Genomic DNA, 15,253 nt, shown 5'->3' with positions numbered 1-15,253 from the left:
TTTATGGGTGTTCCGTTGTATGTAACTCATTGCTTTTTTCTTGCTGCTTTTAAAAGTCTCTCTTTGAATTTAACTTTTGACATTTTAATTATGATGTGTCTTGGTGTGGGCCTCTTTGGGTTCAGCTTGTTTGGAACTCTCTGAGCTTCCTGGAATTGTATGTCTATTTCCCTCACCAAGTTAGGGAAGTTTTTCATCATTATTTCTTCAAATAGGTTTTCAATTCCTTGCCCTCTCTCGCCTCCTTCTGATACCCCTATGATGTGAATAATGTTATGCTTAATATTGTCCCAGAGGCTTCTTAAACTATCTTCATGTTTTTGAACTGTTGCTATTCTGATTGGGTGTCCTCTGCTACCCCATCCTCTATGTTGCTGATTTGATCCTCCATTTTATCCACTCTGTCGATTCCCTCTAATGTACTCTTCATCTCAGATATTGTGTTCTTCATTTCTGACTTGCTCCCTATTGTGTTTTCCATCTCAATTTTTATCTCATTGCTAAAGTTCTCACTGAATTCATCTACTCTTTCCCTAAGTTCCTCGAGCATCCCTATAACCAGTGTTTTGAACTCTGCTTCCAGAATATCGCTTGTCTCCATTTTGGTGAATTCCTTTTTCTGGAACTTTGTTTTATTCTTTCAAGTAGGACATGTTTCTTTGTCTCCCCAGTCTGGCTGCCTTCTGTGTTTGCTTCTATGTATTAGATTGGACTCTTAAGTCTCCCAGTCTTAGTAGAATGGCTTTATGTAATAGATGTGCTGTGGGTCCCATTGGCACAGACCTGGAGGGAATCTGCTGCAAGCCAAGTTCAGCCATAGTCTGTGCACCTCCAGGGCCACCTGGTAAAAGTCACCAAGCAATCCACATATGGCTGCCACCCAAGCCGGCCTTAAAGGTGCTTCAAGGGGCCAAGTCAGAAACCAAGACCAGCTGCCACTGGTGCAGGACTTGTGGCTGCTCAGCGAGAGGTACAGGGCATGCCAAGGCCAGATGCTGCTTCTTTGGGTTTTGTGAGCCTTTGAGAGGTTTTATAAAAGTTTGCAGCAGGAGTCAAGATAGCCCATTTGTATGGAATAAATTACTGGAAGCAGCTTGGGTGGGCTCACAAGTTGGGAGAGGTAGAGTCTCAGGGAATTCCTCCAGCAAGCCACCCTTCCAGCCCTTGTCCCAAAACCCGATGATTCAGCGCCTTCCTGTATGTCCCTGGCACCCCTCAAGCAGCTGCCCAGTGCTGACGCTAAGAGTGAGCGAGTGGGAAAGCAAGTAAAGCCGGGCATAGGCCCTTTAAGAGGAAGGTCTCCACTTCTCACAGCCCTCTGTTTCACTTACCTGCAACCTCCACTAGTTTTCACAACAGTGGTTGTAGGGATTTCTCTTTCTGGCGCTGGAACTCTGGGCTGGAGATCCCAGGATCCCTTGCTCTTCAGGTGGGGGAGGGGGCTCTGCAGCCAAGACAGCTCTCCTGATTCTCAGTCACCAGACGTGGTTTGTGTCACCAGATGCGGTTTGTGGCACCAGATTGTTTTGCCTCTCTGCCCCTCCTACCATCTTGAGGTGACCTGTTATTTGAGGTGACCTAGTTGTAGGACTTCTGTTTAGCAAAACCCTTGGTGACTCCAATACTGGTTGCTCTACAGTTTTGTTATAATTTTGGTGTGGTTGCTAGAGGAGGCATGTACAGTCTTCACCTTCTAACACCATCTTTTCCAATTTTTTTTTCATGGAACATCTGAACAGACACTTCACCAAAAATATACACAGATGGCAAATAAGCATATGAAAAAGATGCTCGACATCATCGGTCATTAGAAAAATACAAACTAAAACCACAGCAAGATATGAATATACACCTATTAAAATGGCTAAACTTAAAAACGACTGACCATACGAAGTACCAGTGGAGATACAGAGGAAATGGAACTTGAATACACTCCTGATGGGAATGTAAAATGGCACAACCGCTCTGGAAAATAATTTAGCTCTTTCTTCAAAAGTTAAACATACATCTACCATGTGATCCAACCATTCCACGTCCAGATTTTTTACCCCCCCCAAAAAAGAAAAAATATGTCCATATAAAGACTTGTACACAAATGTTTATAGCAGCTTTATTGGTAATAGCCCCAAACTAGACACAATCCAAATGTCTATCAATAGATAAGTGGATAAATAAATTGTAGTATATCCATATAATAGAATACACTCAGAAACAAAAAGGAATAAACTATTGATACATAGAACAACATGGATGAATGTCAAGATAATGATATTGAGTAAAAGAAACCAAACCCCCGAAAGAATACATACTGTCTGATTCTATTTATATAAAACTTTAGGAAATGCAAATTAATCTATAATAACAGAAAGTAGATCAGTGGTTGCTTAGGTGTGGGGAGAAAGGAGAAAAGAAAGGAAGAAATTACATAGGTACATGAGAAAACTTGAGGATGATGGATATAGTCACTTGATTGCAGTGATAGTTTAAATATGTTCCATATATTTATGTCAATTATATCTCAATAAAGCTGTATAAAAAACACTGCAACACAGCTATCAGATTTTGAGGGGAACAGAAAGGAAGCAGAATGAAAATCTCGGTAAAGGCATCAGTGAGGTTTGTGAGTTTGTCCAAGTATGCAAAGAATCTATGTTTCTTCTGCCTAGCCAAGCCTCAGCAGAGTTTAATGAGCAATTTCCCTGTTATTCTCCAGAAATGGGGACAACCACCACTACTGGGTCTAGTTTCAGGAAGAGTATAAAATGAATTCAGTGTCTTTGAGAGCTTGTGAATTAAACATATAAACCAATATATAAACATTTTTAAAGGTCTTTCTACTTGAAGGATAGTTTTAATATTGACAGTGAAGTTTTTGTATGTGAATTCCAATACAGATACACTAGTTATTTAACCTCTCAGAGCCTCAGTTCCTCATCTGTGAAATACCATAATAAGAAAAATTAGAAAACTAAAAAGGGAAAACTTTGACAGTTATTCTTTTGGGGCAGAGGGCAGAGCCATCTTTCTTACCCCTCTGCTCTGAGGTCCATTTCTTCCCATCTCAAATGGCAGTAATTATCTTCAGTTAGTCAAGTTTCTCTCCCAGCCTACATCCTTCTATCACTAGACCCCTTGAGAGAGGTCCATGAGGAAAGTCCCTGCTATACCATCCTGGCTTACCATCACACTAATCAAAAAGGTGTCCATCCTCCTACAAACTCAGCTGTGACGAAGGACCACAATGATTGCTTAGCTGACATTCTCTCCGAGTTGTGTATTCTGGAAGTTGAGCTTCACTTTCCAGACAATCACTATTTGTCTAAGGTTTAGATGGGGGAAAGTCTCAACAGTACTCTATTTCTAATTGTGGATGGAGGTAGTTTTCAAAGGTGGCCTGTGCTCTTTAGGAGTAGAGACATGTGGGCTTTGACTCTTTAATGGAGGACACAAGAACTAGGGCCTACTGAACAGGAATAATGGTTGAGTCCACAGACTCTAGCATTTAACAACTCTATCTTAAATTTCCAGCTGTCATTTAATGTGTGGTGCCTTACCATCTACAAAACAAAAAGTTTTCATCTCTACAATGGGCAAAAGCTATCTAATTTCTTTAACTAGTACTAACTTCCATTATAAATTATAGCATTTTGGCCAATCATTACCTTCAGTAATAAAGATAGCATTTAACATACTAATTCAATTTTTTCCTAAGTATATACTTAAATCAAAAGCTTGAATAATTATAACTTATTGAAAAAACAAAACTTTCCTCTTCTGAGTTAGGATTTGAGAGGACAAGACCTATAGGCAAACTAAAAGCAAGTAAGATAAAAAATTGTACAAATCTCAGAAAGCCAAGCCGGTTTCCCAGTAAAACCCCGCCTCCGTGCAAACCCGGCCCACTTCCGGTTGCTCCACCCATCCTCTAACAGTGGAACCCCGCCCCTCTCTGCGAGGTCCTGCCCCCCGCACCTGATCCTGATTCCCATTGGGCGAAGCTGAATGCTATACACACACCCTCCACACGCACGTTTGGCCAGGGCGTCTTCGCGCTTGCGCAGCAGCGCCGTCAAGGAGGCTAGGAACTGGGGGCTGGCGGGGGGAGGGGGGCGGAGGTCAGGCCGAATCTTCCTCCGTAATAAGAAGCTACGCGTCCCGCGGTCCTGGCTCCGTGGGTCCGGTCGGATCGGGCCTGGGCGCCGGAGCTGCTGTGGCTCCCGCCGCGGCGGGTGCGATGGAGGCTGTGCCGGAGCCCAGCACTCGCGCCAGGGGAGGCCGAGACAGCCGGCGGTGCTAGTAGATGCGGCGGCGGCGGCGGCGGCAATACGGGCTCTCCATGAGCAAGCGGCGGCGACGACGGGTGCGGCGGCACCAGCGGTTTTCGGTCCCCGGGGAGGTACGAGGAGTCGGCTTCCTGGTAGACGGAGACTATCGGGTGTGAGAATGCTCTCTGCGGCCGGGCACCTCCAGCCCATTGCCCGCAGTCCCAGGCGCCCTGCGGAGCTGTTGCTCGGACACGGACAGGGGCGCCCCGCTTCTCACCTCGGGGACCCGCCCGCGGTGCGGGGCCAGCCCTTGGTGCCAGGCCTTCCCGGGTGCGGCGGGCCGGGGGCAGGGTGGGCGTGCCCGGAGCGCCGGGGGCTAAGGGGGTGCCCACCGCGCGCTCAGCACGTCCTGGCCCCGAAGCCCCGTGCTCCTTCGTGGGGGAGCGCGTGGCGTTTTCTCAGGTTATTTTAGAGCAGGATTCAAGAGGGGACCTTTAGGACTGCCGAGGTTTTAGGGCGCCCGACATTCAGTGCTTTGGTCTGGTCCTTGTGACTGGCGTAGAGTACAAATTGACACGCTTGGAAATGATCGCAAAAAAAAAAAGTGTTTTGTCAAGGAAATAAGTCAGGGGAATTTTGCAGGTTTATTCAAACTGGAGGGCCTGTTGAGGCAGGAAAATAGAGTAGGATAACTCTTCCAGGTCTTCTGATACAGTGCCTAACGAACAATATTCGAAGGTGTGAGGAAAACTTAAGACAATTTTAAGAAATTCTCTTTGCAGGCATTTCTCCATCTTTCTTGGTCATTTTTATTGTAATTGATTTTGGGACAAATCACCACGTTAATGCTGAAACTAGATTAAGTGCTCTCTAGTTCTTCCAATCCTCTCCATCACCGCTTTTTTTTTTTTTCTCAGAAAAAAAAGACTGAAGTTTTGTTACATACACACATATATATGTAACTACATTATAGATATAATTGTTTAATTCTCTTAGAGTATAACTATTGCTTTCTGGAACTATAATTACTCTTTATTTGGTCATGTCCAAAAGATAATTCGTAAGAAAACACTACGGAGATTTTCAATTCCTTCCCAATGCAATATTTAGGAATCCGATACTGACACTGACCTCAGTCACTCTCTTTTCCTATTCCTCAGATGCTTCCCTTCTTCACAAAAACGTACTTTTCCATAAAAGTAACATATTGGAAAACTATAATGATGGTTTTAGTTTAGACATTTTTTGTCCCAAGTGAAGTGAAGCAGTTTTTAAACTAGTTTCATTAGGGCGTCATTCTTTAAAAAAAATTTTTGCTTTATATAACATAAATATGACATATATATTTTTATTAGACTTCTGTGAATGACTTTAAAAACAAAGAACTCAAGCTCTTGATCGTATGACCTTACTACAAAGTTCTTTCAAATTCAACAGAAATAAATCAAGCCATGAAGAAAGTTATTACCATTTTTAAAGTATTTGAATGCCTTATGTTTTTTAAAATCTCAGGAAATGTCAGTTCTTATTAAGAAGAAACTGAGTTTGTGTTTTCTTAGGTTCCATATTTGCCACGCCTTCTTATTCCTGATTGGTTGACTAAGCCAACCTGTTACCAACTGTATATAAACATCTACACTTAAAACTAAATATAGTGTTAAATATTTTAGAGTGCACAGTAACTTTCTTCAAGCTGAAAATAGTGTATGTTTAATATATCGTAGAACTGAATTTTTAGTCTGCTAATATTGCTTAAATCGCTTTGAACTAAATTTCTCACAAAACAGGTCTTCAGTATTGAGTGTTGTTGGATTCATGTTGTGCTTGGGAGAGTGTGGCACTTAAAAAGATGGTCAAAATAAGACACTGACCTCAGTCACTCACTTTTCCTATTCCTCAGATGCTTCCCTTTTTTTCATAAAAATATACTTTTCCATAAAAGTAATATATTGGAAAACCTTATGTTTTTAGTTTAGACATTTTTTTTGTCCCAAGTAAAGCAATTTTTTAATTCAATTTCATTAGGACATCATTCTTTAATTTTTTAGATTTTTGCTTTATGTAACATACATATGACATAAACATGTTTATTAGAATACTGTCATTGACTTTAGAAACCAAATACTTAGATGTTCTCAAGAGTGGGCGAAGGATAGATGCCTATTTTATAGGGAGGATGCCTCAGTTCATTCCCAAAACATGCAGAGAAGAGAATCAAGATACTTACCAAGTTCTGGATGAGAGCTTCACAGCATGGTCTCTATAGTTCAAATTATAGAGTATTTAGTATGGTCCTAATTACAAGTAAAAATCTCAAAGGTCATAGAAATGATTTTGTATAAGCTGTACTACTATTTAGTTCTCATGATAACTCTTCATATGTTGTCTTTCAAAGTTAATTGGCCATTATTCTGTAGCCCAAACAAGGTTTCCATTACAGTATGTCGGTTTCATAAGTGAAACCACACTTATTAACAAACTGAAGGACAGCTTGCATTTTGGAGGGTGGAAGAGGTTTACTTTAGGAATATACCCAACTATATTTAGATTGTATTTTTAATTAGCTTTACTTTCATTTATGATTACAGAATTTTCCTGTATCACAGATAAAACCTGCAGTATAATTAATATAAAGGCCTATCAAATGGCCATTCTGTACCTCAAAAGAAAGATTGCAGCTTTTTCTTTTTTAAAAAATTAATTTTTTATGGTTACATTGGTTAACGAAATCCAATAAGTTTCAGCTGTACATTTTAACAGTAAGGCATATATATATTTACACTGTGTTCACCTCCCATAGTTAGATTTCTTTCTGTCACCACATATTTGACCTCTTTTTATCCCTTCTACTTCCCCCAGATTGCAGCTTCTTAAGTGGTCTTTCTAGACCATGCATATTGCCCCCAAAATGGCTAGTAGCTTAAATTGTTTTAAATTTTTTTGTTACATTGGGAGGCTATCTAACCAAATTTAAATCTTTAGATACATTTAGAAACATACCATGCATTTAACATGTGAAGTCACAAATCTACATATTTTATTTTTAAATTTTAATATGCAGGATGAAGACACTGTTTGAAGAGATCAAAGCATCAATTAAAAATAACTATAACCAAGATCGCTCATTTTGGAGGCCTGTTCTTCCTTGGGGAGGTGTTTTTACTATCAAAGCTGGCCGCAAAGCAGTGTCCTGTACACCACTCTATGTTGAAATAAGACTGAAAAATACCTGCACCATAGATGGATTCTTAATGTTATTATACGTCATTCTTAATGAAAATGAAAATTTTCCTAGAGAACTCTCTCTTCATCTGGGTAGAGAGTTTGTAGACTGTTTTCTTTATTTAATGGACACCTACAGTTTTACAACTGTGAAGCTACTTTGGATTTGGGACAAGATGGAAAAACAGCAGTACAAATCTGAAGTTCATAAAGCTTCATTAATAATTGATTTGTTTGGGAATGAGCATGATAATTTTACAAAAAATCTCGATAATCTCATGTCTACCATACAAGAGAGTTACTGTTCCAACTGGCGATGCCCAACTCGAGTGCAGGAAGATCAGCAGCGCACAATTAATATAAAGTAAGTTGCTCTAAAGTCTGTTTTGTCACTTTTAGCAGAAATAATTTTTTAAACAAAGTGCTATGAATATGTGTATATATATAATCAAAGTACTTCTTAAAGTATAGACCTTGTGTAATTACTTATACGAAAAGCAACCACACAAATGCAAAACTTAGTAGGTCCCATGACGAAAACTTCCAAACATCTTAGAATTTACTTCAGTCTAACCACTATGCTGTATGTACACCTGAAACTAATATAATATTGAATGTCAACTGTAATTGAAAAAATTTTTTAAAAATTACAAAACCAACTGATAACTTTTACTTGCAAAATAATGAATTATTCATTGTGCAAAATACTTTGTTCTTGAGTTGAATTTAGTTATGTGGCTATGTAAATAATGAATTCCTGTGTCACAAATTTAACCTTCTAAAGAACACTTAGTACTGCATCCAATGTATGTTTCCTATATAATGTTTTACCCCTTAAATGGATCTCTGTTGAGTGGGTTAGTTCTACATGAATAAGAAGTTTGAAAGTACTCCTTCATATTATGGCCAGGCCATAATTATAGACAGAAACCCCAAATTTTGGGATCTTAACACCTGGGGAGCTTGTGGATATGCAGAGCAATTTTCCTGATAGGAAAGGGGCTGTAGCCTGCTAAGTATTTTTGGCTTTCAGAAATGAGGCAGACCTCCCTCCAAGCTGCTAAATGACAAGGAGGAAGGCCAAACTGTCAAGCCCTAGTGGAGTGTTGGGAAACAAATCCCCCACGGGACATGAGCTAGAAAAGGAATAATTGCTAGTGGAAACAAAACAGGCCAGAAAAACAATCTCAACAAACACATTGTTGTCAGAAAGTGTATTTGGCCCTGTGGTCCACAAAAACAGCCTAATAGATTGTTTCCCTTTGGGAATGTACAATCATATGCCCTAAGTTATTAAATTCACATTTCTTTATAGCATATTTAGTTTAATATTATAATATCATGCTACTTATGGAAAGCTGAAGATATTTTATTCTTTTTAGAGTCTAGCAATTAATGTCTCTTTTTCTGAAATACACTTTGTCTGTTTTCCTGTATTGCTGATATGAGGATGTCAATTTTGAAATCTCCATCAGGGAAAAAATTTCTGCTACTCTAAATCATGATGGACTAAAAAATGTTTCAGAAATTTGTCTTTTTTTACTAGTATTTTAATTTGTATATGTTTTGTTTGATAGTAAATAATGAAATATTTATAATCCTATATTAATACTAATATTTTATACTTTTAATAAAATATTTTTATCATACTTTACATAACTTTTTAAAGCTTTTGCCTATTTTTTTAATCCTATATTTAAAACAACCTCTGAAAAACTTTTTTAACAAATCAGGTAGCTGAGGCCAACAATGGCTGCGATTTACATTTAGTCTGGTAGCTAATTGGCTGCTGTCCTGATTGTGGGTCCTATATGCAAAAATGAATCACAGGTTATATTTTTATTTTCTAGTAATGAATTGACCTGTAAATTTTGTTATCCTGATAATGTATTTTACCTGTAAAGTGTTGATGCAGTTCTTAGATGTATTTTGCAATTGTTATAGTCCTCCCCAAGAAATTCCACATGGAAACTTAATACGACTGGCTGTGGATGAGTTATTCTGTTCCAGGATTGAGCTGTGTGAAGAACATGGGTGAGTATATGATAGACATTTAAGATGAAAATATTACTGTGTTTCTAAAGAAGCCCGAACTGGTAAGTTGTTTAAGTCTTTATGAAATATCAGTTCATATTTAGGAAGTATAGGAAGCCATCATTTTTGGAATCTTAATACCTTCTAGTTTCCTGTGCTATCTTATGCTGTGTTGTCATTATCAGATAGAATATAATACTATAGTTAATTGATGAAAACAAAGCAAATGCCTTTTTTTTTTCCCCCCCCACTGCTGAGTAGGTACAATAAAACCTTGGTTAACCAGAATCCAGCTAATCGGGACCCTCATTTAACTGGATTTTTCAGCACCATTTAGGAGAAAGAGGTAACTTACAACCAAAAAAATTTAACATAGTAAAAAAGAAAAGAAACCCAAAAGGGCAGAAAGAATATATTCATCACAATCTCTTAATTTCTATATATATAGTATTGTGCAATGAGAATATTAAGAAGGATAATCTTACAGCTAATTTAATCACAAAAGAAGGAAGGAATAAAATATGTTCAGTTAATTGTACTTCAGAAAGTGAACTAATGTATTTTAGCAACAAATGCTGAAACAAAATGATTTTCTGGTTAACTTAGTTTAGTCAATAATGTTTGTTAACCAAAATACTGTACCCTGAACATTCCGGTTAATCAAGATTTTACTGTATAATTGTATTTGTTGTATTCTGACCCATATGCTTAATACCTGATATCACTAAATAAATAGAATTTGCTTCATCCTAATGGCAAAAGGAGGCAATTAGGAAATTTTAACCAATCTAAAGAAGTCTATAAGAATCATTATTATTCTCCTCTCTGCCATTACTTCCCTTTGAAACCATCTTAGAGAAAGAAAAATGTATCTTCAAATAAATATCAGTTTGAAAGACTTCACACTTTTATAAACTTAGATAAAATAGCTTTTCCTGGAGTTTTAAAAGTATTTCTTGTACATAGGCTCTCACAGCTTGTAAACTTTTGAGAATTGACATATAAAGTATTAATATAGCCACACCATTACCCATACCTAAAATAGATAATTATGCTTCTTATGAAATGAAGTAATAAAGACAACCCAGAAGTGATCAAAGGGAGCTTTGTTCCAAGTTTAAGAAAGTTCATGCCTATTTTCAATTTTAGGTGTGGTGGCTTAAGAGAATTTTCTCAACGAGTTTTCTGCCACGGGGCACCCCCTTTTGTTGTCTTAAATATGCAGCACTGGAAATCTGAAGATCTGGCATATGTACCCTATTACTTGGATTTATCTGATCACAAGTAGGTGTTTTTTGGGTTTGTTTGTTTTATAAAACTAGTAAAAAATAAATTTATATTTTTCTGCTATTCTGATTTTGACCAGCCCTTAAGCAAATACTGTTGAAAAGATCATATCTATCTCTAAATTTATGTATTCTGACTAAGATCAGAATCTACTACAGAGTGTCAGTCCACTGGTAGTGCACATTGCGGTTAGGTGTTTGGACTGTGGAATAAACAAAATTGGGTTCAAACCCAGCCCCACCTTTTATGATCTTAAACTATATGATCTTAGGTCAGTAACTTAACCAGTTTACATGTTAGTTTTCTTATCTATAAAACAGAGATGACAGTATCTATGCCATTATTGTGAGGAATTAATGAGATGGCACATGTAAAGTGGCTATTTCAAGTCCAAGTAGTGTATAGTATGAAGTCATAATTTAAAAATAAAATGCTACTGTCATCATTGTAGATAAAAATAACTGCATACAAATTAGAACATTCAGGGTTCTTTTAACTTTTTGCCTTTAAAGGCTTTATTTGTGTTTGTGTTTTCTCTTATTTAATAGAAACATACAGATTATAAGTTAAGATGTATTTTGTTAAAATTCTTAAATTTTGTCAATTTAAAAAATTCTTAAACATTTTACTCCAAATTACCAATTATACTACATGAATTTTACAGATGGATCTCTCTTTTAAGGAATAGGATACAAACAATCATCAATTTTTATTCCTTAGTTAAGAATTTACAGAATGTCTTTTAAGGAATAGGATACAAACAGTCATCAATTTTTATTCCTTAGTTAAGAATTTATGGAATGTTTATCTTAAGAACACAAAGTATTTTAACTTTCTGCTACACTTTGTCATTAACTTTACAGGTATTTGTTGGAAGGTGCCACGTTATTTAACAAAGAGGAACATCACTATTCTGCAGCTTTCCAGATTCACGGACATTGGATGCACTATGATGGCCTCAGAAATGTGAATTTAATTTTGTTAAATAAACCCCCAGAGTTTCTCCTCTTGTCATCATTGGTTTATATTCGAGCAACAGAGAAATAAATATAGACTGATGCTAAATTAAATTGTTTTCCCTCCTGCCCATGCTCCCCAAGATAAAGGGCTTTTATTTTGTATATACTTGGTATCCAAGGAAATAGTTCAACTATACTAGTTTCAGAGGTATATTTTCCCGTGTTTAGCCCCAGGTAAATATTTTATATAGAGAACTATGCAAAAATGTTTGTATTTCTTTTTCTGTATCCTGGGTTATTTTTATACAAGCATATTTTATGTTGAAATAAAATATATCTTGTAGCTTTTATATTTTTTATTTATATGTACCTCAAAGATTTTTTACAATTCTGTCCTTGAATCCAAGAAAATAGTTAGTTGAATTCTCAATTTTTTTTTTTTTTGGATAACCAAATAAAACCTGATACAAGTCAGTGTTTCATTTATAGAAATTTAACAGTTCAAAATGTATCTGACTATATTTCTTTGCCCTACCTCACTATAATTCAAAGTGCACTGTTGAATCTAGTATATATTTGAATGTACAAGTTTATAGATGGCTTAGTCTGTTTTACTTGTTGTTTTGCCTAATTCCCCTGAAGCAATTTTAAACATTTTTTGGTGAGAATATTTTTCTTGGCTTGAATTATTTCTTCCTAATGGCAAATTCCTTTAACCACTTATTAAAGTATTAAAAACTACCAGCAGATTTTACGTTAACTGAGTTCCTAAGCTTAATTAAAGTTATTGTTAAATAAGTTACATAACTGATCTAAACATTTATCTCATAATTAAATGTAATGGAAATTCTCCTATAAAAATTTATTTTGCTGATAAGACAACTGTAAAAAATTAGGCAACTAGATGTTTATTAATGTTGGATTAACAATAGAAATGTACTTTAAATATATACTTAAGAGAAAATGGGTGCCTGGGAATATTTCTTTTCCTAGTAAGTCATATTGACACAGAAAAACAAAAACTTAAATTTTTGGAGTAACATCTGCTGGTTCCTTTGTAAGTAGTAAATTAGTAGCATAAGGCTTTGATTTGCAATAGAAATCACTAGAATGTTATAGTTATCAGAATATTATGTTCCTTTTCAAAGACCCTAAGATCTCTCTTCCTTTTGTAATTTAAAGGAAAAAAATTAGATACTATTCTCAAGGAAAAATACTTTTTAAAATTTATCACCATTTTTTAAGTGTTTACATTTCAATAAACAGTTCACCTTAGGTTTTAGGTTGAGATTGAGCGCAATATATTTGGAGATTTCTACGTGACAACACAGTTCACTGCCATATACCAAATTGCTAAGGTTTAATTCAATAAATTAAATCTTAAAATAGCTTGGTGCCATGTTGAGATAACTTACTGAAGAATGGATAAATGTGAGTGAAACGTTGCTGAGAATGTCTCACTTTGAGCAAGTAGTATGAAAATTCCTGTTTTACATAAGATTTAAAAATATTGATTTATTTTACAAAATCACCCCAGGGTTTGCTTAAATAGTTGCTCACATGTATTTAAACAGGATTTGATTTACAGTATACTTCTGGGGACACCTTACTGCATGAATCAAACTATACAAAAACACAAATACTAGCATATATATAAATGGTATCATTAACAAGATTATTCCTAATGCAGGGTTTTTTTTTTTTTTAGGGATTGCACTTTATTGGGAATAATACTAGTTTGTCACGAAACAATGACTTACCTACCTCACAGGGTTGTTGTGAGGATTTAGATAATTGTTAAAATCTTGACAACCTTGAAAATGCTAATAAAAAAAACCATATTTTTCTACCTCTTTCCTGTATGGGCAAGTCTCCCAGATTCTTACTAATGAACTTTTCAGATTTTATTATTTTATTTTAGGCTGTAGTTCATATCAGTAATGAATTGAACGTGTAATAGAATTTAAGTATGCCTTCTGGACCCCAAATGATTGGGGTTTAAGGATAGTAGGTGGTATATTGTCATGGTGGGTGGGTGGGTAGTTGATTGGTTGGTAGAAGAAATTATTCCCTGCTGACAAACTAGTGATTAGAAAAAGAGTACAGAATGTGAAAGGATATGGAAAATTCATTGCCTTCAATTCTTAGAGAAATTGGGGTGAAGAGGACAAAAGATATGAGAGAATTCATATTTTTAATCAAAATGCCACAAACCATGACTATACTGATGGGGAGAGCAAAAATGATTTTAAAACCCTAGCTTCAGAGGGGGATAAAGAATACAGCAAATTTAAGGAGGAATTTCCAACTTATCTTGCTTGAGCAAAAGAAAGCTTTTCCCTCCCAATTTAGCAAATAATCTTAGATTTATCTTTCAAAGTGACTTTGCATTGTTAACTATTAGAGTTAATTTAATATCTGTGGACTTCTCAGTGGATCTGATCCAATCAGAGAGGAAGAGAGACCTAGAGGTAATTGACTATGGGTGTGCTTTGCATGCTTACTAGGGTGAATTCCATATTCAATATCATTCCTAGAGTTTGAGCAAACAACTAGGCTATATAAGCAGATAACTACTATGACACATAAAAAACTACGTGTTGAGCATATCTAGTTTAGTTTTATAATTAAATGTTTAATTACAATTATTTGAAAATAATTATTTGAGAATTATTGTAATGCACTGTAAGCAGAGCAGCTTATGTAAAAATGACTGCAGTTAAGTACCACTAAACTACAGCCAAAGCAAACATTTATATTCTTATCATCCTGTTGATGTTCTAACATTTAAAATCAGTATCAAATTATTCTGCATTAAAATCTAAAATCACAGCTTGTGAAGTTCATCTTAATGACCTGATGCCTTACTAATAGGGGTTCTAACCCTCCCAGGTAGCCCAGCGTTTATTGTCTGGTCACCTGGACAGCCTTTAACTTTAATTTGATCCCAGGGAAAACAACATTTCACTTTATCTCTGGGAAATTGAAGAAGTTAGTGGGCAGTCTATAGTTTTATATGTTGATATCTACCTGAGGATGTATATTAGATTATTTACCCTCAATGAGCAATCAGTTCTATAGTCCATTGTTTTCTCAGTGAGATCTTTTGCACGGTACCAAAAGGAATATCTCTTGAAAATGAAAAAGTAAGCCACTCTGGCAGGGGCTTCAAAGAGAATGTGGAATGCAACAGGAGCTTGGGGAGCAAATGACAAGTTGGCCATGGTAGAAGTAGAAATGTTTGTTCCTTCATTTTCATTGTTTTCCTTTTGAATTTTATAGTCTCATTTTTAAATAGGATTATAAAAATAACATAAATCAGTAAAATTCAATAAGTACCAAAAAAGTGTAAAGAAGAAAATGATTGTGATTTATCACCTAGTGATAATCAAGTTAGTACTGGTAAAAACCCAGCACGGCTCCCTAGTACTGAAGAGAACTAAGAATCAAGGAGTTAGGGCTCTGAAGAAAGAAGTGTATACTCCT

General features: G+C 36.2%; 1 protein-coding gene across 2 annotated transcripts; it reads left to right on the top strand.

Annotated features, from left to right (window-relative positions):
• The first annotated feature begins 4,148 nt into the window (after nt 1-4,148).
• DORIP1 (dopamine receptor interacting protein 1) lies at nt 4,149-13,629 on the top strand. 2 transcript variants are annotated; one of them, XM_039856554.1, is made up of 6 exons: nt 4,264-4,396; nt 7,327-7,851; nt 9,432-9,521; nt 10,671-10,805; nt 11,672-11,774; nt 13,476-13,629. In XM_039856554.1, exons 2-6 carry the CDS (start codon nt 7,328-7,330, stop codon nt 13,566-13,568), a joined length of 945 nt encoding a protein of 314 aa, XP_039712488.1. In that variant the 5' UTR covers nt 4,264-4,396; nt 7,327; the 3' UTR covers nt 13,569-13,629. The 2 variants fall into 2 exon arrangements, with proteins under 2 accessions (XP_039712490.1, XP_039712488.1); XM_039856556.1 differs by lacking the exon at nt 13,476-13,629 and having other exon boundaries at nt 4,149-4,396; nt 11,672-13,155.
• The last annotated feature ends 1,624 nt before the right edge of the window (nt 13,630-15,253 follow it).

This window comes from Pteropus medius, unplaced genomic scaffold, assembly GCF_902729225.1.
Source record: "Pteropus medius unplaced genomic scaffold, Ma_sr-lr_union100, whole genome shotgun sequence".
In the NCBI taxonomy this organism is placed as follows: domain Eukaryota; kingdom Metazoa; phylum Chordata; class Mammalia; order Chiroptera; family Pteropodidae; genus Pteropus; species Pteropus medius.
Note: the sequence above shows the minus strand (reverse complement) of the source record. Positions and strands in the feature narration are given on the sequence as shown.